Below are 24,743 nucleotides of genomic sequence, written 5' to 3'. Positions count from 1 at the left end.
TGTCATGCTTACAACTGGTTCTGGGAGTAAGCATTGTGTAATCTCTGTTGATATATGGCTATTTTCTGCTGCATAGCATCTGATGCATAATCCTATCTTTGAAAGAAGATCTCTAGGGTTATATGGTTTTCAACAGAATTTGTAGCAGATTGTTTTCAACTTTAGTACAAGTGTCAAAGATACTTGAGATTTTTTCTCAAGTCCACTCATAAAGGCATGGTTATTGAGGTTGAAGAGGTTCAAATGATCAGTGTTCCTCATATTCATCTGCAAAGTGTTTGATGATCTTCAAGATTGTCAAGAATTGTGTGTTCCAAGAAGAAGGAACTGATGGCATACTGGTATGCAACTACCAGTTGAAGAACAGATGTTCTGGTGCTAAACTTATGTAGTGTGAGTACATTTGTTTGGAACCTACTCCTGATCTGGAAGAGGAGACATCTGCCTTTTGTGTTGATTGGTCAGAATACAATCAACTGAACCTTCCATCCCAAATGTCAGTTTTTTTTCAGGCATAATCTTATAGGAGTTGGAAGTAGAGCTCAGTGCAAGTGAAAGGATTCATTCAGGTTTTCTTTTCAAGACCTCTATGAAAATTCAAGATGAGCTTATATCTGGTATGTTCTTTTGATCAAAGGAACCAGATGTGTGAATTGTTTTCTTAATCATAGAACAGTTAGTGGTGAAAACTGAATACTGTGTATCGTGCATAGTGAAGTATGGTTTTGAATATTGTGTGATGATTCAAGGGAGTCAGATTACTGTGTGGAATCTGAGGTATTTTCAGGAGTTATGTCATAAGTGAATCTGTTTCAGAAACCTTGTTGAGATATGGCATATATTATCCCTTAATCATGAATGATGTGTAGCTGACTGATGCAAAGGTTATTGTTTTAGGCCTGAGGTTTATTGAGGATAAATTTTAGTTGTTTTCCGCTGCATGGTATCTCTGTTAACCATGGTTTATATAAGTATAGTATCCTCAACTGGTGTATGAAGTATGTATAGGTATAACTCATGGAGTTAGTTGCCTCTAGTAGGGATGTTGTATAATGAGACTTTTATGTACAATGCATGGATAAGCGGTGTGGAGTTTCCATGATTGTTTGTTTGAGGGGGAGATTTGGTTAACCTCCCCACGTCTGATTCAGCCTTGTGTTTAGTTGGCTATTGAACGGTGTCACATGGGTTCTGGTTGTTGTGTGACACATTTGTAAGGAAAGATTCATCTCTCTCTTTCCTAAGGGTGAATCTAACTGGGAAAGGATTTGAGATCAATTGTTATTTGTGTAAAGTACAAGTATTTAATTGATTATCCTTGGAAGTTCAAGATAACTGATGTTCTTAAAGATGTTGGAACATCTCTTCTTCAAGACCATGTACAGGAAGGATAGTGCAATTGTTTTAAGATCTATCTCTTCGGTGGCAGCAGAAGCATATGATCACTGAAAAAGGTTTCCTGGCAAGAAACATGTTCAGCTTTGGAGTGCACAAGAAGAAGAAGACATCATAATCTTGATGGTGGTTACTTGGATCAGTTTATTTCTGATCTAGGTAAGGAAGTGCATTGGCTAATGCACACTGTGAAGTCAAGAACAAGTGGCAATATTCTTGACATCATGGAAATAGCTTTGCTCAAGGAAGTGGCATCCTTGGTACAGCTAGAGGATTAGTCTCTAACTAGTCCTTCTGATGACTCATGCATCAGAGTGTCTGATGTTGTTGGAAAAGAAGCAGGGATTCATAAAAGTGTGAGCTTGGATGACATAACTGCATAACTGCAGGATGGAGGTTGCGTACTCAAACTTGGTTTCACAATCAGGTCTATGAGAGCATTGAACTCTGGTTCTGTAAAGGGAGGAAGTTCTTTCAAGTGGCAGAAGAAGGAGCTGAGTTCAACAGCTAGATGTTAAAACACAATGTGTTGACATTTGGTTCAACATCAAAATCTTAGTTGATGAAGTGGAACATCAACTTATGATAAGAAGATCTAAAGAGTTGAAGATTGGATACTTCAAAAAGATCGCTCTCATTGCAACTCTTTGGAATTGCTGGGTAGAGAAGATGTTACATGTTCTTGTCTTAGAATATCCAAGTTTTTTTTGTAGCTTGAAGTTCATGTTTCACTTGAAGGGTCAGAATATCCTTGAGAGAAGTCTGATAAACGTGGAGAAGTCAAAAAGTGGCATTTGACATTTTCATATGAGGATTCATGAAGGAGGTAATCAAACAGTGGCATTTGGTTCATCTCAGAAGTGGGTTCGAAGGATCAAGATAATCAACATATGGCAGCTGATTATTCTTGAGGATAGTCTTAGACAAATTACTTTTGGGCAGAAGAGTAATAAGTTGAAGACAAAAAGGAGGTGTTTTCTATTCACCTCTTGGAGCTTGTGGTAGAAGTTATGAGCTATCTATGAAAGAGTGCATCTTGTAATATAGATCTTCCATTGTGGGTGACTTATTGTATTCTAATCAAGCTGGTGGCGAAGTGGTATCTAAAGATTATCAGATGGTGTTTTTTGTGTGTGTCGTGGTCATGTCATGCAGAGTAAGTTTTAAGGGGGAGATGTCCGTTGCTTTGGCAACATTTATGGCCAAACAGGGGGAGAAGAGAGTGTCACCCCATATCATATTGAACAAGTTGGTTCTGTTCATGTTATGTGATAGTGTAGCTTGTGGAACTTGTTCAGTACGTCTGATGTTTTGTTTCTCTAATGTGGTGACAGAATGTTTTAGCCAAAAATTTGCCAAAGGGGGAGATTGTAGATGTTTTGATTGGCTGCATTTTGTGGTAAAACATTCATGTGTATTTTGTTGTCTTGACTAAGGTCATGATATGTGGTGTATAGTGTTAAAGGTTATGCAAGTTCTGGTTGTGTAAGCTAATACATGCTGTGTTAGTTGGATGTCATGCCCGACGTCATGACATCAGTATTTGACAGCAGTAGCTGCTACATTTTCTATTCTATTTCTATTATGTTTCCTTATTTATCTCAGTCTTTATTTTGGGAAACTAAAGATTGTGCTGATTGTACATCAGTAATAGAACAAATCATGGGCTGTCTTTTTGGCACCCTGATATGTGAGAAGCAGAGAATTGAAGTGAAGAATACTGTTTGCTGTGATTTATGCAGAACAGGTACAACATCAAGATGTTCTATGGAATGTCACGACATGCTCTGTGACATCAGTATTTGACAGCAGTTACTGTTATATTTAGCTGTCACGCGCCTGCTGAGCTAGAATATAAAGATTCAGTAAGTACTCAAAAGATGCAGAATATTCTTTGGAATATTATGCAATCCTATGTGGCATAGGTTTAGAGATCAAGAGAATCAAGATTAGAATATTGGAGAATTATGCAGTTTCCAATTATGAAGATAAATTAGGAAACTTATGATTGAAGACCTTGTTTTTAGCAGAAAGTTTTCTGTGATTTGTAACAGTAAATAATGCTGTGATTGTAAGCCCAAGTCCAGTTGGGAATAGGTTATAAATAGGAAACTTTGTAACCTAGTTTATTGAGCTAGCCGAGTATTGACAAGATGTAGTTTTTAGGGTTAGCCGTGTAAGTGAACCACCCAGGTTGTGGGATGGTCACTGGTTTGTGCCTCGAAGCCTGTAGGTAAGAGGTTTATTATATTCACTCAGAAGCTGTGAAGCAATGAGTGAAGATTGTGTTCTTGGAACTACTCCATTATGTATATTTAAATTGTTGGTGATTAAGCCGTCGATGCAGTGGCTGAGTTGTTGACTGCTAGACATCATTGCTATGATTGGGAGTGGAATGGAGATATTCCATATCTAGGGAGAACCTAGGTAGAGGGGTCATTGGGTAGTGATTAAGTGAGGAGTTGTAAACTGGGAGTTTAGCTCTGAATTGATACTGCTAATAGTGGACTTCATCCCTGGCTTGGTATGCCCCCAGAGTAGGTTGATTGAACCGAACTGGGTGAACAATTCTGTTGTGTTGTTTATGTTTCTGCATTGTTTATTTGTAAGTTCAGTTTGGATGTCATAACATCGTGCATGACATCAGTGGGTGATTTAATGACTGTGCTAACACAGAATCTCTGCTAAGCAGATTTGTTAATGTTAACTGAACTAATATGGGATCCCAACACTTCCAGACTTCTGAATGTTAGATGTAATAAATAATTGAGGGATCTGTATGTACTGCCTCAGCCAAGCTGATGACAGACCAGATGTCACAACATCGTATATGACATCTGGGGTCTGTCTTACCAGAATTTCAAAATTAAAAAATTGGCTTGTAATATTTTCTTTAGGAATTAAAACAAAATGTATGTTAATTTAGTATTATTACATCCTGTCCACATGAAATCCATAAGTCAATTTTAAACTACCTTGTGAGTTACTTATTTCATGATTTAATCTTTCTCAAAACGTTTATTAATTTTTGACGTGGGATTATAATATCTCATTATTTATTATTTGACAATAATTATATATTTTAATAGCAAATTTTCTATAAATGTGTTTGCTATTGTTTGATTTAGTCATCAATCAAATTTTTTTAAATATCAATGTTATTGAAACTTATAAGTTTAAATATATACATATACATAGAAAAAAAATTAAATGTGCCAAAAACAAAATCTATTATTTTATTTAAAAATTTTAAACTTATTTATTAGTATACCATCTCCTAATAAAAATTTATGTGTATTCTAAAGAAATATTTTATATTTTATATTAAAAATTATATATTAGTATATTTTTTTGACAAAATTATATATTAGTTCATTAGAGTGTTAAAATTTGTGATATACATTGTCTTCAACTAAATTTATAATTGTATGAATGATTCTAAAAAATTAAGAAATTTTATCGATGGAAAAGATTAAAAAAATTATTGTTGTATTTGTCGAAATATTTCTAAACAATTATTTGATTTTTTTTAGTTCTTATGCTACGATTTAAATAATTATTTAAAAAAAATTTATACTTTATTTTATAATGAGCGTATTATTAAAATAGAACAGGGCCTCTAAATAGTTCGGGCCGGCCCTGGTCATAGTAGCGTTACAAAAGAAATAAATGAAATGAAACAGCGTCAAGAGCAATCTCCCGAACTTCTAACGATATCCACTTTGATCTACTTCGATACTCATTCTTTGTGAAACTTAGTACTATTGTCTCTCAATATAGTTTTGATATGGGAAAATAACAATAGCCATCCAACTCAAAGGAGTATTCGGTTAACAAAATGGGCTTCCTTTGACGTTAAGAAAGGTCTGCACCACCTTTTAACCGAAGAATTTTTTCGTTCAGTTGATATTCTTTTCTATCAATTTGTTAATTGATAAGAGTTTTGCTTAGTAGATTTGTCATGTTTCACTTGATTTGTCTTTGCCTCAAATTCGCTAATCAAATATGATTTTGCTTAGTGAACTGCGTGAAAGTTTTTCTCTCTCTTAGCTTTCATTGAGTCTTTCATACCCAATACCCCAAACCAAATGAAATTTAGTATCAATTTATATCAATTAGGACAATCTTAATTTGTACATAAATTGAAAAGTTTATGAATATTTTATGTTCAAATAAATTAAATAAATGCTTAAAATGCAATTGATTTTCAAGTAAATTATACATATATTACCAAGTACTTGGGATTATCCCTCATGATTGGTAGATGTAGAAAAGGCATTTTCAAGTTCATCGTAGAGTTGAAAAGAAAATTATTCTTAGAGGAGGGTAAATGTCTCTCAAGAGTAGGGAGAGAAGTACTCATCATATCAGTGTTACAATACATTCCATACTACGTCTTGAATACATTTTTTATTTCGACTTTTCTCTCTAACAAGAAAAATTATAAATCAAGCTAGAGGCGTATATTGGCTCTCTTAGGAGAAGCTCTTCTTGCAGAAAAATGGTGGTGGCATGGATTTTAAGAGCATTAGGTGCTTTAAATTATGCAATGTTGGAGATGCATGCTTTAATGACAAATTCAGGTAACATTATCACTCAACTACTAAAAGCCATATATTTTCTTACAAGTGATTTTTTATTTATTTCAACATTAATCACAACTCAAATCAATGGGTGTAGGATGGGAAATGATGCTCGAAAAATTGTATACTTGTTGTGTCAAGTATTTAAGTTGGACTTTCTCACCGTCCATTTTAACTCACGTTTTCTTCACACTTGCTTTCACAAGTTCCCTTCCTAGGGGATAAAACTATTCAAAACAAAATATAACACTAAAGTGAACAGTTCAGTCTGTTCTAATTTAAATCTTAATTTAAAACCCATGCACTTGATTGAATATTTTACTTCCACTACCAATTTCAAACAATCACAGACCTCATTTTGTTAGACAAATCCACAAATAAAGAAAAACTCAAAACTTCCTAAAAATCAACAGACAAAAAAGATGACAGAAGGAAAACAAAATTTATGGCATGGCCAAATTGAGAAAGAAATGAATTAGACAGGAATTCTGATCTGTATGCAGGGCACGAAAAAATAAAACTCTACTACTAAAAAAATAGAATCAGCAATCTGAGGAGGGAGAGCATGGATTCATAATAGAGGGAAAATGAAATTGTAAAGCTAATGTAGCTATTTAAAGGAAACAAAAACAACAAAATTCTTAACATCAGAAGTTCTGTCAGTATCCTAAGTAGAGCAGTGCACAACAATAATAATCATAAAAAGAATCCTGACTCACAAGATAATGCATTGCCTCTTTAAGGTAGAATTCTTATTTCCGCATTTCAGTCGCTCCATGTGCAAAATGACACCTTTCTCCAAAAGTACAAGATCCTTTTGTAAAATTCTCACACAATTTTGTCTTAAAGTTGCTTCCATGATTTCCATGATGATGGCCAGGGGCACCAGGAGGACCTTGGGTTGTTTTAGGTGGTGCAGACATTTTCAGGGTCATCAGTAAATCCTTCACCATGTTACTTGCATCCTTAATTTGTTCAAAAGTTCCCTCAAGTTCAATGTTCTTAAGATTTTGATCAGATTCATGCTCTCGAATCGAAAGCTTAGCTCCAGTTTGGCGACAGATCTGTTTTGAGTTCACACCACCCTTACCAATGATTGCTCCAGCCATGGAAGCTTCCACACTGATCTTGGCAGTGGCAGTGGCACCAAAGCTGGTAGTTGGACCAGGAGGAGGATCCATCCGGTGACCACCCATACGACCTACATTGGGGGGTCCCGCGTGACGGTGATCATCAAATGATAGAGCTACAGGCTTTCCAAGTTCCCATTCACCATGAGCGAAATGACATTTGTCGCCGAATTTGCAACCTTCAGCAGTGTTAAACCTGTTGCATATGCGACTTTTAACAGCAGATGGTGCAGATCCATTGTGTGCATGAGCATGTGGTGGGGCTGCAACATTTCTTGGTGCAGGAGGTGCTGCGGGTGTTAGATTCATCATATGGGCAACAGCATTAAAACCACCAGGAACATAGTGCAAGAAATGGCATGTCTCACCAAATGGGCAACCAGAAGTGCTGCAAGAACAAGAATAATTCAATTAATTACGATGAATCAATACTAACAATCACCCATATATGCCTATTCTTATCCCTTTGAATAACAGTATCAAAATAAACTCAGATCCATGGATTACTTGACATAATTTATGAAATGCTAAGCTCATAAAGTTCCAAAATATCGTTGGTCCTCAAAGATTAAATAAATGAAAAAGCTAAGACTTGACACTAAGCTCCTTAAAGGAAAACATACAACATAAACACTTGGTCAAACAGTATAAGGAGACATGTGTAATATGGGACAAGTTTAACAGGCCAACTTTAAAAGGATCAAACAGGAACACCTATACAACACTTCAACAAAAACAGGAACACCTAACAGTAAACATGCCAAATTCTTGAACACATGAGTACCCTAGGATTGTCCAAAATTTGATAGGGAACAAATTATAGGAAGCCCCTTAGAGGATAAACTGGCATTTATAGTAAACAACAGAAATTTTTCCTAAAATATCCATATGAAAGTTTCCAATAAACAAAAGAGGGTGGCTTTTCGTCATTTGTTTCTTGATGGAAGATTCATACAATTAGAAATTGGGATTGAATCAATTGTATCTTGTTCAAGGTTTAAGGGTGACCCAAAAAATGTCTTTATGTTCTTCAACTAACATGTATAATACAAAATTAATCAATTAAATGTACCTTTTGACACCATACCTGACCCAACCAATCAAAATTCAATTCAAGTTACTTGTCAGTCAAAGTTCAATTCCAGTTACTTAGTCGATACATTACCCATCAAAAGGTTGGTTCATAAACAAGCAATAAAATCCTGAAAGCTTGATGTTTAAGTGATTAAAGTGGTAAGCAATTAACTAGGCTGAAAGGTAAAACATGAGTGGAAAATGGTCAATTAATCATCAATGATAGCGGTCTCTATCCCAACTATCGCCCTGTAAATTGTTGTCTTTTAAGTAGTAGTCCGTTAATAAACCACTATTTAGTTTACGTGTTTAGACATCAGTGTGTACCTGTATATAAGACTTTCATATACTCAGTTAATTAGCAAAATTGCATAGTTTAGTTTTAAGAAAATTAAGCATTTCACTCTTATAATAATTATAATATAATGCTATTAAAAGTAGAAAATGCTGCATTTGAAATTATATTTTAGTTAGACAGGGGTAGATTATAACCTGAAAAACTTGGTACATGGCTTCGATTTGCTTCCTACACCAGTTGATAAGGACTGCATTTCTGTTGCAAAACATTATTACTTATTCTCAGTTATCATTCCCTCCTTTATTAATCTCTTACGCTATACCGAAAAAACTATTAACAATTTTTAAAATATTTTTATAGTGACACAATTTTTCATTTTTCGAAGAAACGGTGGCAATTACATTGATTTATAATTTATTAGGTTTTTCATTGCCCCCAACTACTGAAAATTTTGACCAATCTGAAACAATTTAAGTTGTATGTACACTCGAGTGAGAGTTTATTGTCTCCCCAATAATTTGAAGATTTTAGTGAAACTTTTTCCGGATGAAAAACATCAAATTACAGAGAGGACGTAACAACACTAAGCATAAAACAGAATAAGCTAAAATAAGCTTGAAAGTAAGTGTATAAGGCGAAGCATGCAAATTAAGAGTATAAAACATGCAAAACGAAAGAGGGAAGAAGAAGAAAGAACAAACCTTGTCTGGATTTCTTGTATCCGCCATTGGTGTTAAAGCCATGTTCGGGTCTTCCTCTTTTGCGGGTATCCATAGATCGAGATTCGGAATGAAGAAGAAGCTCAGACAGAAGACTCCGAAAGAGGAGATCTTGTGAAGAATGAGGGAACGAAGGCGCGTTAAGAAGAATGGAGTAAAACCCTAACCCTAGCGAAACTGGAGAGAAGAAGAGGGTTTTGGAGAAAGGAGAAAAAAGTGAAGGCGGTGGCTGAGATAAAGGGAGCGAAAAAAGAACGAGAATGAATAATAATAATAATGATTTATTTATTTTGCAGTGTTACAGCGGTGTCGCTTTTAAATGTGGAGATTTTAAAATTAGGGTTATAAATTTTAAGTTGGATTTCCGCCTAGGTCCTTTCCTTTCACGTGACGTGCTTTGATGCCCCATTATCTCACGTGCCCCCTTTCCCTTGTCACATGGCATCTATCTATATCTATATCAGACTTAATTTTTTTCATTCATTTAATTTAATTAATAATTTTATGCTATTCTAATTTTAGATATGATTCAGTTTTTTAAATATAATACTATTTAGTTTTTAAATTAAATGTTATCCAATTTTAATTTTAAGTATGTTGAGGTGTTGTATAAGTTTCATTCTGATTATAACTTCATTTTTTTTAGATGTGGTGTTCCACTCCAAAACCATGGGCTTCATCTTTTTAGATTTGAGATAGCTTGGATCAATCATTTAAAATACTTTAATATAGTTTTGACTGTTTGGGAGAAATTTCATATGACAATGTAACTTGTCTTTAAAATGTGTAGCACGATTATATCATTTTTAATAAGGAGTTTTTTTTTGGCAATATCAGCAAAAGAAAGCACAACATTGAGAAGAGATTCAGATGTATCAAACGCTCTTGGGAGAGAATAGATTCGACATGACTAGTTTATCTCTAATAGAAGCTTCAACAAGAGTATGATGAGATTTTGGCGCAAGAGAAGATCCATTAGTATAAAAAGGCTTGAGATGATTGGATTAAATTGGGAGATCGTAACACTAAATTTTTTCATGTCAAGACAATATTCAGGCGAAAGAGAAATAAAGTCCATGGTCTTCATCTTGTTAATGGTGTTTGGTGCAATGATGATCATATTCTCGTGGAAGAAGTACTAACATCCTTTCAAGGCCCATGACCCTAATGGATTCCATTCCATGATATTTTCTTTTAACATTTTATATCAGATGTTTTTGTTATAGGTAGCTTTCACTCCTCTCTTTCTAAGATTCTTGTCGCATTAATTCCTAAAATGGGTTGCCCCAAAATATTAAGGAATTCAGGTTCATTAGCTTGTACAACACTATTTACAAGCTTATTACAAATATTATGGTTAACCTAATGCGTCCTTATCTAAATTAGACATATGGACTCTTCCAGAATACTCCCTTCATTCTTTTTTATAAGTAAATTTAATTTTTTAAATTTATTTAATAAATGATGTATTTCGCCTATATATAGACTTGATATATCATTTAATCAATGTATCTAAAAAGTTAAAATTTCCTTATAATAAGGAATAGAGGGAGTAGTTTTTTATGCATAAATTTAAAATGAAAAAAGTTGATATAGTATCCAAAATAGATCTTGAAAAGGCCATGATCATGTTAATTAGGATTTTTTTTAAATTTTGTTTGAAGCGAAACGATTTTTCTCCCAAAGTTAATAATGTATTGTGTATCCAAAAATATCCACATAAGTCTTGTTGTTTTTTGGTATTTGAAAATATTGCCACAAAGAAAATTATTAGGAAGAGTTGCATACTAGGTCGTTTTCTTTAAGACGTTTCGTCGTACTGTCATTAATTATGCAACGCAGTTCGAGATTCGACGACGTCTCTAGGATAAAACAGCCCGTTCAGATAATACGACAATCACTAGCACTATGATGTATCGTTCGAATTTCACCTTCAGATGGTATAACAATCAGTCGTAGTATGTGAAATAAATTCCAGTCGAAAATCAGAAAAGAAATATTTAGATGAAGCAGAGTAGAGAGAGAACAAAAAATTTGATTGTGAATTCTGGAGTCGTTTGCAAATGAATGGAAGGACACACTTTATAGGCAACAGATCCAAACGAGTAAAAAAGTCGTGGGCGAAAAAACCGTGGGAGAGTGGAACCGGCCTGGTCAAAAGTAGCTGTTTTTCACTTGGTCAACAAGTCAGACCTATGACACGGAGGCGGCGCGCGTCTTGATGGCATATGGGTGTGTCCTCACTCCTTTACAAAATTGTAGGGGTCCTTGAGCCCAACAACAATTGTCCAAGTTAGAATATATATATATATATACACTACTAATATTATACTAGTTCTTACTTGTGCTCATTTATTGCCCTTTTAATATCAATATATCATTTCAACTCTCACTCTAAGTTAACATCATTCCAAGAGTTCTAACAAGTCTCCAATTGATATTCTTTTAACTCGGAGCACCAGAAATCAACCATAAATTCCTAAATTTTCATATTTGATGTGTTTAAATTGAAAATCAGAACCAACTTGCTATTGAATCGCAGCACACACGATATCAAAATGAAAGCACCATCATCAATATTGAAATGAGTTTGTAATCTAGGCATATGATGGGCAAAACAAAATTTGTAAACCATAAACTCGTGCAGAATGTCTATATTCTGTACATCATAAATTTGTACATTATAATAAAACCATAAATTTGAGTCTTCAAACTACTGCACTGCAGGTACTGATCCACTCTAAGTTTGTGTTTGAATATTCCTATGCGGCATCAACTCCTCCCCAACAACAGAGCGAACCATCAACTGAGAATTCAAAATAGTAGAAGAATAGATGATGTTACATGACAAAAAACTAGATTGAAGTTTCTCAAGTTCGTTTAGCAAAAGTTTACTGGGGTACATAATCAAAACATAACAGATATTAGTTGACAAAGGAGCTCCCTTTCTCTTGAATGTTTTGCTTCTAATTGAAAACCATGTATGTAAAAGAAATTTAGAGGGAGATTGTACACTGAAGTTCAATAAAATTTTAAAAGACCCAACTGTTTTTGCAGCTTTCTTCATAACATATGTTAACTCCGATAAACCCATCAAAATGATATGTATGAAGGTCTAAAAACTATAAAGCATAGACAACTTCAAAAACATGGGCAGTCTCAAAAAGTCACTTGATTGAAAAGGTATAACACAACTCCACTTTTAGGATTCAAATAGAAGAGCCATGAAGTATAAAAAAGTTATAACTTGTAACTACACACAAAAATACACAAAAAGTTAAAAGATAATTTAAAAGAAGTTCTTTGCAATACCTTCCAATCAATATAGTCAAGTCGGAACACAAAGTGGCTCAAAGCAACATCCTTAGAAATTACTGATTTTGCGGCGGGAGCATTCCTTGGCGCTGAAAAAGTACAAGTCCTCGAAGAAAAGATCAAGTTAAAATCAAGAGTAACGTATGATGAATTTTAAGAGAAGATTGGAATAAACATTTTTAAAGTGGCTCACAAACTAGATGTCGTCCAGCCTTGTCCACTTTGATTTCAGCTCGCCCATCTTTGACTAAAAAAGAGAGAGCAAATAAGTTCTCTACCGTTTGCGCAAAAGAGTTCTTATTCAAAACCAAATTTTCAAGCTTGACAGATCTATTCTTCCTTAAGATGTTAAACATAGTTAACATAGTTTTATCAGTTTCATTTCTCTCTTTTCTTGAACCTTCATCAAGCTGCAAGAGGATTTAATGCAAAAAAAGGAAAAATGATTAGTATATCATAATTGTAAGTTATAACAGATGCTGCATTTACACATTCTGAACACTAGTGAAGAGAAAATTCTCTGTTGTATTAATTCCATTCTCGACTTAGGCCCAAATCTTCGTGAGTCGTGACTATCTTACAACAAATAAATGGGCGACGGACTGCTAGAGATTAGCGGAAAATTGAAAAGAATCAAGGATGCATCATTAATTACTCTCAATAACTCAACATTCAATGAATACCTATTATATTTTCTGTATTATACTTTTTTCCTAGCAAAAACTACATATTCAGAGAAGAAGTTTTACCTCTTCTGGCCGTGCCAATTCGGTAGGCTTCAAACGCTTTTTTCTATTAACCGTCTTCTGTTTTAATTTTGTATCCATTGGGCCGATCCTGAAGAAGCAAAATTGGAAAAAACAATATTCCAGGAGATATTTAAGCATATTCGGAAAAACAACCTGCAAGATAAAGATTTTTATGGACATTACATTGTATAACACCCATATCCCCCTCCAAAAACACTTGAAACTGCAACTCCAATGTCCTTCCAAGCTATTGAGTTGCAATCTTTTCTACTAGCACTTGTTCCACCTCGTTTTCCAAATTTTTCAATAAGGCTGGTGACAAAGTCTGAAGGAGTGAGTCCATCTCTAGAATGACCTTTTGCAGATACTACCAAGGATTTGGTTATGTCCAAAAGAGCATGTGCGTCAGCTACTTGTTCTCTTGTTGTTGTGACTGAAAAAAGACAGAACAGTAAACCAATATATGTATGTGCGCCTCTGTATATCCTTAAGTGTTGGAAAAATATACCATATAGAGAGACAAAAGAAAGCTGCATTTGCATAAAATTAATATTTAAATATAATAAACAAAGAAAATCAGGGAAAACTTAGGGTTCATGTAATACTGTAGTATGAATCACATTGGAATCCAATAATTTTGTTTACCTTTTTGGGACAGAGTGATAATTATTTTTTTGTAAAATCATTTGATATTATTCTAGAATATTTATTTGATTACCTTATAAAATTTAAAGTAAAAGTTTCAAAATGTTCATACAGAATTTTGATGATGAAATTCATTTAATTGATGAAAAGATAATGCACCACTTTGCCTAGACATGAATCATCTCCTTCAATATCTTATGGTTTCTAAGGATAATTTAGTTTCTTATCCGCTTTAGTTTCAATGACACATTTTATATTTATCAATTAGTAGAGCAATTCAAAATTTTCAAAATATTTCTTTTGCATCTAGACGAATGTAATTACTACTAAAAACTCATACACAATTTTGAGTATTAGAGTTTGAAATCTGGTGATAACGTCTAACCTGATAAAATCGGCTTCTGCCAATTGAATTATGATTTGCAAACTATTTCTAAATACTTCTAATGCAATGAGTTTACTTATCAATATTTCTTAGTGGATAAAATATTGGCTATTTCTATCTATGAAAGACATTCAAGATGACATAATAATAGAATAAAATACTATAATTGAATGTAATCATACACTGCGAACACTCACGAACAGATCTTTGATTCTATAATTCAAATACAAATTCAAATTCTCGAAACTTTTTATTCTCATCATATGGCACAAGGATATAAGTAAATTAAGAGCTGCAAAATAAACAATAAACAATTAAAATCGGCGAAATTAATACCTGACTGGTGTAAGTTCTCAATTTCATTGAAAATCGAACCAAATACTTCAGAGTCAGTCTTCGCAATATTCTCCATTTCATCTGCGAAAAATCCACAATGTAAACAAGCAAATAAGTTTTGAACTATAAACGACAACAATAACACAAATTTTGCAGTCGTTTTCTCATTTCCACCTTTTCTAATATGAAGGATCCATAGGCAATCAATGAGGTCAAATATCAAACACGCAGAATGCAATAACAGAATCAGTGTTAAATAAGATTAAATTACCACCGTGAATCATGTTCTTGACGGCGAGGTACTTCGAGCGGAGAGCTCTGCGGCCGTTACTAGTTTGATAATCATCGTCATTGCTGTTATCACTGATATCCAATTCGCGTTTCATGCTGATGATGTGATCAATGTGTGATCGAGATATCGAGTTTTCGAACGAGTGTTAAATCGATTTCGAAAGCATTAAGACGGTTATGATCGGAAAATGGAATGTAACGGTAATGAGTGAAAAAAGAAGAGAGTGGAAAATGAACTGAGAGAGGGTAGTATATGTAGCGGCAAGGAGTTGAAGAGTCTTATGAGATACGTTTGGGTTTGAGAGGGAGGCGTGCATTCCAAGTTTTGAAATGATGTATATATAGTGTGGGCTTTTTTCTTTTTTGGACACTCATAGTGGGCTTTTGTGTGAACAATTTCCTTTCATGCTTTCATTTCTTGTCATATGATATTTATTAACATTTATTATTATGGTATCTTATTTAATTTAAAGCAATTTATTTCCTTATAAAATAGAAAGAATAGAGTATGTTTGTCAAAAAAGAAAAGAAATGATAGAACATGTATTAAGTTTGTTACCACTTGTATTGAGCATACTGTCTTTTGATAGATTGTATTGAAATTAACACTCAATACTTTAAATTTTTTTATATAATTATAATACTATTAATCACTAATTTATCTTTACACTTTTTTAACATTATCGTTAAAAGTCAAATATTTACACAAAAAATAATTGATTTATACCAAGTTTGTTAGTATTGTCCTTATATAACTTCTTTATACTTTTTTAACATTATCGTTAAAAGTCAAATGTTTACACAAAAGATAATTGATTTATACCAAGTTTGTTAGGATTGTCCTTAAATAACTTCTTAACAGGTGTTCTTTTCTAAGAACATAAGGATCAATAAGGCTATTGAAATCAATACTGTACAAGAGATAGGAACTATCTCGAATTTAGGCCATAACCTAGGAATTGCTCTATTGCACCATCGAGCTTCGAAGGAAACTTATTTGTTTATCCTTGATTACATAAGGAAAAACTGTTAGGTTGAAAGTCTTACCGTTTATCTTTTGCTCGTAAGGTTATTTTGGCATGATAATTTCTCTATCTCTCAATTCTAGGATATGAAATTGATTCTAGGATAACCGTGTGTAATTAAGTTGCTTTCTTATTTGTCATTTTTTTATTATTATATTGAGTCCCTTGCAAAAAACTTACTCATCTTTTAAAATAATGTTTACACACATAAAACAGTCCTTTGACCAAAGTCAATGAATTTGACTCGAATCAAAAGAATGTATATTTGAATCAAATAAATTTGTTCAATATGATTAGGATAAAGCAATGTCCTGATTTGAATAATAGGAAAAACATTTTCTCAAAAATTGAATTTGGGAAGCATGATTCAAATCATGAAGGTTATACTAAATTTTTTGTTTTGTTTTGGAAAACATGATTCAAACCATGTATGTGTGTGATTCAAATCATGAACTGTTTTTGCCAAATTAATTCAATTCATAAAACATGATTTGAATCATGTATATGTATGATTTGAGTCATGTCTATGTGTGATTTGAATCATAGTTCAAAATTTTAGCCTTTTTGTTTACTTGATTTGATTTATTTTCTCACTTGATTTGAATCAATATTATAATTTTGAATCGAATCATAAGGCTATTTTTCACATTCTCTATCATATACAAAAGTATTTTATCTTCATTATTTTCACAATAACACTAATGTAGAGATTTTTTTAAAAAAATTCATTTCTTCCTTAAACACCACAACTTCATCTTGTGTGTGTGAGTTGTGAGAAATTCATTAGAATATTAATAATTGATTGATTGTTTCTAGAAGAAAATCTATTATGAGATTTTGGTAGTGTATTTCTTGAGAAGAAAAAGAAGGTTCTTCTTCCAATGCATTTGGGTTTCTTGGATTCATTTTTCTTGAAGTATTATATGCTAAGTGATTTCGAGTATGCAGTTCGACCATCATGGTTCCATATCTTTCAGAGTGCGTCATCCGGTAGTCTGACTTCTGTCACACGATATGTCACCACCCTTCTGTCTCCGCTCCTCTCGGGTTGACCCGTAGGCAAATATATGACATCTTTGTTGACTATGAACAACACGTGGTTTCGGAAAAGGCTCGAGCGACCCGAGTAGAGAGAGACTAGAGTTGCACCGATGAGTACATCACGTGGTTTTTCACAGTATCACACCCCTACATGGTCCCCACTGCATCGGGATCACCGCCTAGACCAGCTCATCGGGAAATATTACAGGAGCAACAGTCTCAGTGGAATCACACTCAGGTTGTGTTTCCTCATTGTCGTTAGATAATTGAGATAGGGCGGGCATGCATTGAGGGAGGTTTCTTCCTTGAGGGGACTAGTGTCAGGCGTATAATGGATGACATTATGAAGGTGCATATGGGGCACTGGTGTACCGCATACATCGCGCCGGAACGAGTGAGATAATAGACGGTAGAGGCAAAGGAGTCGGAAGAGGATGTGGTAGACGCAGAGGAGGCGCTATAGGCAGATGAGAGGGTGCAGATGTTGTTTGACACACACAGTAGTGGCCATGCTGATTATTTTGATGTTTGTATTTTGATTACATTGATGCACTTTTTTGATTATGTATATGACATTTGACTATTTGGATGATGTATATAATGTATTATTTTGATGTACTGTATAACATTGAGTAGACATATCACTATTTTGATGTACTATATTTTGATGTATTATTCTGTAGCACAAAAAAATTGTAGTTTTAGAGTGAAACATAGTTGGTTTAAAATATAGCATAAGGTTTCGTAGGTACATCTACGGAACATTATGTTTTTAAAATGTTTCGAAGGTATGTCTACGGAAGCTTCTCTAAACTGAATTAATTTGCATTTTCCCAATGTTTACCATTTTACACTACTTCTGTAGATGTAGCTCCAGAAAAGAGAAAATTCTAAATAAAAAAATGGTACTTCCTAATTTGTATCCTCGAAAGCAGGACGTGTTAGTGTAATTGCGTCACATATCTAAGAGTATCAAGAGGTGGATTAAGATATTGCCTTAAAGAATTGAGGCTCAAACCCTTTTAAAGGTAAATGTGGATGCATTTGTTCACAAAACTCAAAATTTATTAATAAAGGAAAAAGTACTAGTGGTTTTATGGCAACATTGGTGCAGATAGTAAGTAGTATTCTTCAAGTGGAAACATTGGACTCTCCTCCACATCATGAGGTTGGCGCTTAATCAAATTATTCAATGTGATTGGTGTTTCTCATTTTATTTTATCTATTAACATTATTTTTCAATATTTTTTCACAGACTAAAAATTACATTTATTTTTTTTAAGGATTAAATTAAATATCACCATTTTTTTAAAGACTAAAATGGTTCTCACTACTAATAGTCATCCTCTTCTATTTTATTATTTCTAGAGACTACAAATTACATTTTTTTTAAGGACTAAATTAAATCATTCCCTTTATTAATGATTAAAATGTTTTTCACTTCTAATACTCTTCCTCTTTTTTTTTTTTGGTAATAAGAAGGGTCAAAGCCCAAAGAAACAAAATTACATATCTAGAAAAATGCTCATCATGACTATCGTTCTCCACTAGGTGAATCAACCAAGGAGGTAACTCACTATAAAAGATAGTATCTCCCTGCAATTTTTTACCCTCACGAGCAAGTAAATTAGCACAATTATTAGTCTCCTTATAATTATGGTGAATATCCACGGTATCAAATCTATTCATCATATTGATGATTTGGGATATCAAACTCCCGCAAGCATATTCTTCTTACTCCCTCTAAGGATACACTCCAGTGCCTTGCATGAATCCGTCTCAATTTCTACCCTCCTAAAATCAAGCTCTTCAACCAATTTAAGGCCAATGTAAATGCTCCACATTTCTTCCATTAAAGGGCTACAAACACCTATGCATTTAAAAAAACCTCCAAGCCAAAGCCCCTGATCATCCCTAACAATACTGCCACAACCCGACATGTGATAACACGAAAATGTGTCGTATATTTAGCTTAATTTACATGCATTATTATTCTATTTTATTTCGGTTTTATTATTTTATTTTGTATTATGCCGGTATTTCTATTTGTTTTCAGGAATTTATTTAATCGGAGCTCGCAAAAGAAATAGCCGGAAAAAGGACTTAAAATGGAAGAGAAATTGCTTAAAAGGATATTTAAATAAGGAGGTGCAAATAGAAGAAGGAAAGAGGCCCAAAGCAATGCTGAAGCAAGAAGCCCATATGCGCAAGAGTGAGTTGCACGTGACGTGGGGCACCCTGAGTTCCACGCCGGCCGGCGCACCCCCCTCTCTGCCGTTCGGCACCCCCTTAATATTGGTGTGTGACGTTAGTCACACACCCAGGCCCAGAAGACGCAGCTTTCCAACTCTCCTCCATTTTCTCCTCCGAAAGAACAGCAATAGCTACGGAACGTGATCAAACCCAAGAATCTGCAACTCTATAAATACCCCTCAAGAATCATTGAGAGGGTTACGCAATTTTTACCCTACTGCCGTCAAGTATTTCTTCTGCAATTTCCAGATTCTGTTCTTATTTCCTACCCGCTCCCGGCAATAGATTTCCACACCGGAAACTCTATTGCGATTTAGTTTTCTTTATCAGCCTCAGATTTAGTTTTAGTTTTAGCGTCGAATTTAATTTTCAGAACTCAATTTCAGTACCGGATTCAAGAACCAGTGCTGCTCTGTTTCAAATTCAGTTTGCTATATTAATTCAGGTTTATTTATTTGCATTTAATTATCATTGTCAGTTTATGTTAGTTTATAGAATTATGCCTGGATCATTATTTACATGCTATATCTATCCTGTTCCGTTTATTAAAACAATGTCCGGCTAAATACCTTTTATTGGTATGTAAGGTCACATAACCGAGGGAGTCGAGTAACACTGTCGATGTAGTTTATTAATTGAATTTATTTGTCTGGCTGATATTTCTATACGCTTAATTAAACTGTTTTGTAACGAGAGTTAAAAACAATAGAAGTTAGGATCAATAAAAACGAGAGTTTGAGATTTTAACTGGACCTTAGAAATTAGGCGTTAAACTTAAATACAGCGAGAGCGCTTTAAGGGTAATTAGTTTTCATTGGTTTTCAAAAATCACTTTGAACTTTAATTGATACAGCGAGAGCGCTCGCTTAGGTTTAATAGTGAAATCATAATCAATAAACACGAGAGTGTGAGAGGAGGGTTTTTAAACTAATAATTTCTATAGAAAAGTGATTTTAAATTACGATCCGCATCGATGGCTTACTAGATCCCCGAAGTCCGACCATTGTATACCGATATTATTATCCTAGATTTAATTTAAAAATATTTCTTTTTAATTCCCGTCTGATCAATAATCAATCAAATATTAGCCTTAGATTTACGTAGTAGCGATTAACTACATTAGGTCGATTCTTAGTCCCTGTGGGTTCGATATCTTTTAAAACTACGCGATAGACTGTGCACTTGCAGTCATAATCACAGACATACCCCATGGTCGCGATCAAGTTTTTGGCGCCGTTGTCGGGGACTAATTTAGTCGATAATCGTATTTAACTGCTACGTTGTAGAGACTAAGGCAAACTTAATTATTCTAATTCCCTTTGTGCATGCCAAGTACTCGCTCTCGAAGCGAAGACTTAGCGCTGCCAATTCCTGAACCGGAGCGTTCTATCACTGTATCACGTCGATTACAACGTACTTGCACTCTTGTTCCTACTACTACATATGAACCAGTTGAAGAATCAAACATGGGAGAACAGCCGCGTCCTCTCAAATCTTACGCTATTCCTTCACAAGCTGAACCTCACAATAGCATTGCTCCTCCTGCTATTGAGGCGAATAATTTCGAGCTAAAACCATCGTTGTTGTCAGCTGTACAACATAACCAATTTTCTGGAAATGCGACGGAGGATCCTAATCTTCATTTGTCAGTGTTCCTGCAATACGCAGACACTGTAAAAACAAATGGTGCCAGTTTAGAAGCTATCCGACTGCGCCTTTTTCCTTTTTCATCGAGGGATAGAGCTAGAGCTTGGCTTCAGTCTTTACCCGCCAATTCTGTCACGACCTGGAATGAACTTAAGAAAGTCTTCCTGGCAAGTTATTTTCCACCTAGTAAGACCGCCATGCTAAGAGCCCAGATCAATGGGTTTAGACAAAAAGACAACGAGTCTTTATTCGAAGCGCGAGAGAGATGCAAAGACATGCTTAGACTTTGTCCACACCATGGTTTTGAACAATGGTTAATTATCCATACCTTCTACAATGGTCTACTCTACAATACGAGACTTACGATTGACGCTGCCGCAGGTGGCGCACTGATGGATAAAGAATATGCCGATGCCTACGCACTTATCGAAAGCATGGCTCAAAACCATTATCAATGGGGAAGCGAGAGAGCTCGGTCAGAGAAAACTTCTGGAGAGAAATCTTCAACGAAGAGTGGGATGTACGAGATAAGTAGCCTCGACCGCGTTAACGCCAAAGTCGATGCCCTAACTCAGAAGATTGAAAACCTCACTATAGAACCTGTAGCCGCCGTGGCTGTTGTTTCCCCAAATTGCGAAATATGCGGGATGTCTGGACATGCTGCCCCCGAGTGCCAACTTTTGGCAGGAGTTTCCCCTGAACCAGTAAACTATGCTCAAGGAAACCCCTACTCAAACACGTATAACCCAGGATGGAAGAATCACCCTAATTTCTCGTACAAGAACAATAATGCTTTGTACGCACCTGGTCAAGCACCCAGTGTACCACCTGGATATCAAAAGGCACCATTCGCTGCTCCTAACGTCCCTGGGAAGTCTAACTTAGAAATAATGATGGAAAATTTCATAGCCACTCAAACTCAGACTAATAAGGATTTCATAAACCAGAACATGCACACTAATGAGCAAATCAAACAGTTAGCGACTAAACTAGACACGTTGGCCACTCACAACAAGATGCTCGAGACACAAATCTCTCAAGTGGCACAATAACAAGCACCTACTACCGCACCTGCTGGGACATTTCCAAGACAGCCACAACCAAACCCAAAGGGACATGCTCATGCTATTATTCTGTGAAGTGGTAGAGAGATGGATGAACCGACTGACCCTAGGCTTAAAAACCCTGCTATGTTCCAAAGCCCTAGGAAGACAACTGAGGAGGAAAGTAGACCCAAAGATAAACCGAGTGATCCGAAAGAGAGAGAGGACAAAGAAGGCGAGGCGGATGAGAAAGAAGCGCCATACATACCTCCATCACCTTATAAACCACCTATCCCGTACCCTCAAAGGCTCGAGAAATCTAAAAACATAGGGCAATTTAAGAAATATGTCGAACTTCTTAAACAGTTAAACATCACAATTCCGTTTACAGAAGCCATTACCCAAATGCCCTCATATGCTAAGTTCCTAAAAGAAATCCTATCGAATAAGAAGACATTAGAAGACAACGAGACCATAACACTCACTGCTGAATGTAGTGCAATAATTCAAAATAAAATGCCACCTAAGCTGAAAGACCCAGGAAGTTTCTCCATACCTTGCAATATAGGAAAATTTGTCATAGACAAAGCTTTATGCGACTTAGGAGCTAGTATTAGCCTAATGTCTTTGTCCATTTGCGAGAAACTAAACATGGGAGATCTAAGACCAACCAAGATGTCAGTACAACTTGCAGACCGATCTGTCAAGTATCCTGTAAGAGTTCTTGAAAATGTACCCGTCCGCATTGGACAATTCTACATCCCTACGGATTTCATAATTATGGACATGAAGGAAGACGTCAATACTCCTATAATCTTAGGAAGACCTTTTCTAGCTACCGCAGGAGCCATTATAGACGTAAAGAAAGGCAAGTTGACATTCGAAGTAAGTGAGGAGAATGCCGAGTTTATTCTAACACAATTCCTTCAAGCCCCAACTATAGAAGAGACATGTTATCTGGTGGATGTTATTGATGAATGTATAAGAGAGATAGGACTATCAGAATAATCTTACTCTGAAGTTATAAATATTCCGATGCCCCTGATTTTCGAAGATGACAATTGGCGTCCGGAATATCGAGACGATAGTTTAAGCGAATGCTTAGCTTTAACGCCCAACCCTATGCCTTGCCCAAAGAAACCAGCCTTGGACCTTAAACCATTGCCCAAGACTCTTAGATATGAATATCTAGACGATGAGCTTAAAAGACCAGTAATAGTCAACGTAGAGTTAGGAGCCACAGAGACCGATAAGCTATTACAAGTTTTAAGAAAGTATCCATCTGCGTTAGGATATAACATTGCTGATCTGAAAGGAATAAGTCCTTCCATATGTATGCATTGCATCATGTTGGAAGAAGATTTCAAAACCTCTAGGGAGCATCAAAGAAGGATTAACCCTATCCTGAGCACAATAGTTAAAGATGAAGTTACCAAACTTTTGAATGCTGGAATTATATATCCAATCTCCGATAGTCAGTGGGTAAGTCCGGTCCATTGTGTACCAAAGAAGGGAGGCATAATAGTTACCATAAACAAGTCAGGCGAATCTATAGCCGAAAGAAAGGTGACTGGAGCAAGGATGTGTATTGACTATCGTAAGTTAAACAAAGCCACGAGGAAGGAACATTTCCCTCTTCCCTTTATTGACCAAATGCTCGAACGTTTAGCAAAACATTCCTATTACTTCTACTTGGATGGTTACTCAAGATTCTTTCAAATCCCAATTCACCCCGATGACCAAGAGAAAACAACCTTCACGTGTCCTTATGGAACATTCGCTTATAGACGAATGCCTTTCGGATTATGCAACGCCCCTACAACATTTCAGAGATGCATGATGTCGATTTTCGCTGATTACATAGACAACATCATGGAAGTCTTTATGGACGACCTATCTATGTGCGGGGAAGATTTCGAAGGATGTCTCTCAAATATAGAAAAAGTATTGGACAGATGTGTACAAGTTAACCTCGTCCTAAACTGGGAAAAGTGTCACTTTATGGTTAAATGTAGTATCCGAAAGAGGAATTGAAGTCGATAAAGCAAAGATCGAAGTAATAGAAAATCTCCAACCCCCAAAAACAGTTAGAGAGATACGGAGCTTCTTAGGACACGCAGGTTTCTATCGAAGATTCATAAAGGACTTTTCTAAGATCTCTAAACCTCTGACTAGCCTCTTAATGAAATACGTTGAGTTTAACTTCTACGATAAATGTCTAGAAGCTTTTGAAGTACTAAAGACAGCCCTGATATCCGCACCCATAATGCAACCACCCGACTGGAATTTACCATTTGAAATTATGTGTGATGCAAGCGACTATGCTGTAGGAGCTGTCTTAGGCCAAAGGAAAGATAAGAAACTCCACGCAATATACTACGCAAGTAGGACCTTAGACCCTGCGCAAATGAATTACGCCACAACCGAAAAGGAACTCCTGGTCGTGGTCTTCGCGTTAGATAAGTTTCGTTCCTATCTGATAGGAGCAAAGATAATAGTTTACACCGACCATGCAGCCATTAGGTATCTACTAGCTAAACAAGATGCAAAACCTAGACTATTAAGGTGGATCATACTACTACAAGAATTTGATTTGGAAATCAAAGATAAAAAGGGAACCGAAAACGTTGTAGCCGACCATTTATCTAGGATGGAAGGTATTAAGACAGAAGAAACACCAATCAACGATGATTTCCCTAATGAACGCTTAATAGCACATTTGGAATCCGAAGGCGACGCATTGGAACAACCTAAAGCGCAAACCGTTAAGACATTAAGCACCGGGACTACACTGCCATGGTATGCCGATTTCGT

General features: G+C 35.4%; 4 protein-coding genes and 1 non-coding gene across 5 annotated transcripts; 2 read left to right on the top strand and 3 right to left on the bottom strand.

Annotated features, from left to right (window-relative positions):
• Positions 1-6,529: 6,529 nt before the first annotated feature.
• Positions 6,530-9,478, bottom strand: LOC131610407 (zinc finger CCCH domain-containing protein 14-like). The gene is made up of 3 exons (XM_058882354.1): positions 9,182-9,478; positions 8,675-8,735; positions 6,530-7,496 (listed from the first exon to the last, which is right to left on the bottom strand). The coding sequence occupies exons 1-3, from the start codon at positions 9,252-9,254 to the stop codon at positions 6,731-6,733; spliced, it is 900 nt and encodes a 299-aa protein (XP_058738337.1). The 5' UTR covers positions 9,255-9,478; the 3' UTR covers positions 6,530-6,730.
• Positions 9,479-11,771: 2,293 nt separating this feature from the next.
• Positions 11,772-15,177, bottom strand: LOC131612690 (non-structural maintenance of chromosomes element 4 homolog A-like). The gene is made up of 7 exons (XM_058884453.1): positions 14,901-15,177; positions 14,630-14,710; positions 13,447-13,696; positions 13,264-13,351; positions 12,708-12,924; positions 12,512-12,603; positions 11,772-12,005 (listed from the first exon to the last, which is right to left on the bottom strand). The coding sequence occupies exons 1-7, from the start codon at positions 15,013-15,015 to the stop codon at positions 11,940-11,942; spliced, it is 909 nt and encodes a 302-aa protein (XP_058740436.1). The 5' UTR covers positions 15,016-15,177; the 3' UTR covers positions 11,772-11,939.
• A 5,387-nt stretch (positions 15,178-20,564) lies between these two features.
• On the top strand, positions 20,565-21,938 carry LOC131614954 (uncharacterized). The gene has a single exon (XM_058886484.1). It carries the CDS (start codon positions 20,565-20,567, stop codon positions 21,936-21,938), a length of 1,374 nt encoding a protein of 457 aa, XP_058742467.1.
• LOC131615395 (small nucleolar RNA R71) lies at positions 21,084-21,190 on the bottom strand. Its single transcript, XR_009287812.1, has one exon. It is a non-coding gene; the product is annotated as a small nucleolar RNA R71 (small nucleolar RNA).
• A 99-nt stretch (positions 21,939-22,037) lies between the features above and the next one.
• On the top strand, positions 22,038-22,937 carry LOC131614953 (uncharacterized). The gene has a single exon (XM_058886483.1). The coding sequence runs from the start codon at positions 22,038-22,040 to the stop codon at positions 22,935-22,937; it is 900 nt and encodes a 299-aa protein (XP_058742466.1).
• Positions 22,938-24,743: the final 1,806 nt, after the last annotated feature.

The sequence above is a fragment of the Vicia villosa genome, linkage group LG6, assembly GCF_029867415.1.
Source record: "Vicia villosa cultivar HV-30 ecotype Madison, WI linkage group LG6, Vvil1.0, whole genome shotgun sequence".
Taxonomy (NCBI): domain Eukaryota; kingdom Viridiplantae; phylum Streptophyta; class Magnoliopsida; order Fabales; family Fabaceae; genus Vicia; species Vicia villosa.
The sequence above is the reverse complement of the archived record's forward strand: the minus strand, read 5'-3'. Positions and strand labels throughout refer to the sequence as shown.

Coding starts and splice junctions, on each gene's coding strand:
- LOC131610407 (XM_058882354.1), bottom strand. CDS start 9,254: ATGGATACCCGCAAAAGAGGAAGACCCGAACATGGCTTTAACACCAAT. Junction 8,736..9,181: donor ATACAAGAAATCCAGACAAG/GTTTGTTCTTTC, acceptor GTTTTGCAACAG/AAATGCAGTCCTTATCAACT. Junction 7,497..8,674: donor CCATGTACCAAGTTTTTCAG/GTTATAATCTAC, acceptor TTGTTCTTGCAG/CACTTCTGGTTGCCCATTTG.
- LOC131612690 (XM_058884453.1), bottom strand. CDS start 15,015: ATGAAACGCGAATTGGATATCAGTGATAACAGCAATGACGATGATTAT. Junction 13,697..14,629: donor TGAGAACTTACACCAGTCAG/GTATTAATTTCG, acceptor GTCTTTTTTCAG/TCACAACAACAAGAGAACAA. Junction 12,006..12,511: donor TTGACTATATTGATTGGAAG/GTATTGCAAAGA, acceptor TTGAATTCTCAG/TTGATGGTTCGCTCTGTTGT.
- LOC131614954 (XM_058886484.1), top strand. CDS start 20,565: ATGCCAAGTACTCGCTCTCGAAGCGAAGACTTAGCGCTGCCAATTCCT.
- LOC131614953 (XM_058886483.1), top strand. CDS start 22,038: ATGGATGAACCGACTGACCCTAGGCTTAAAAACCCTGCTATGTTCCAA.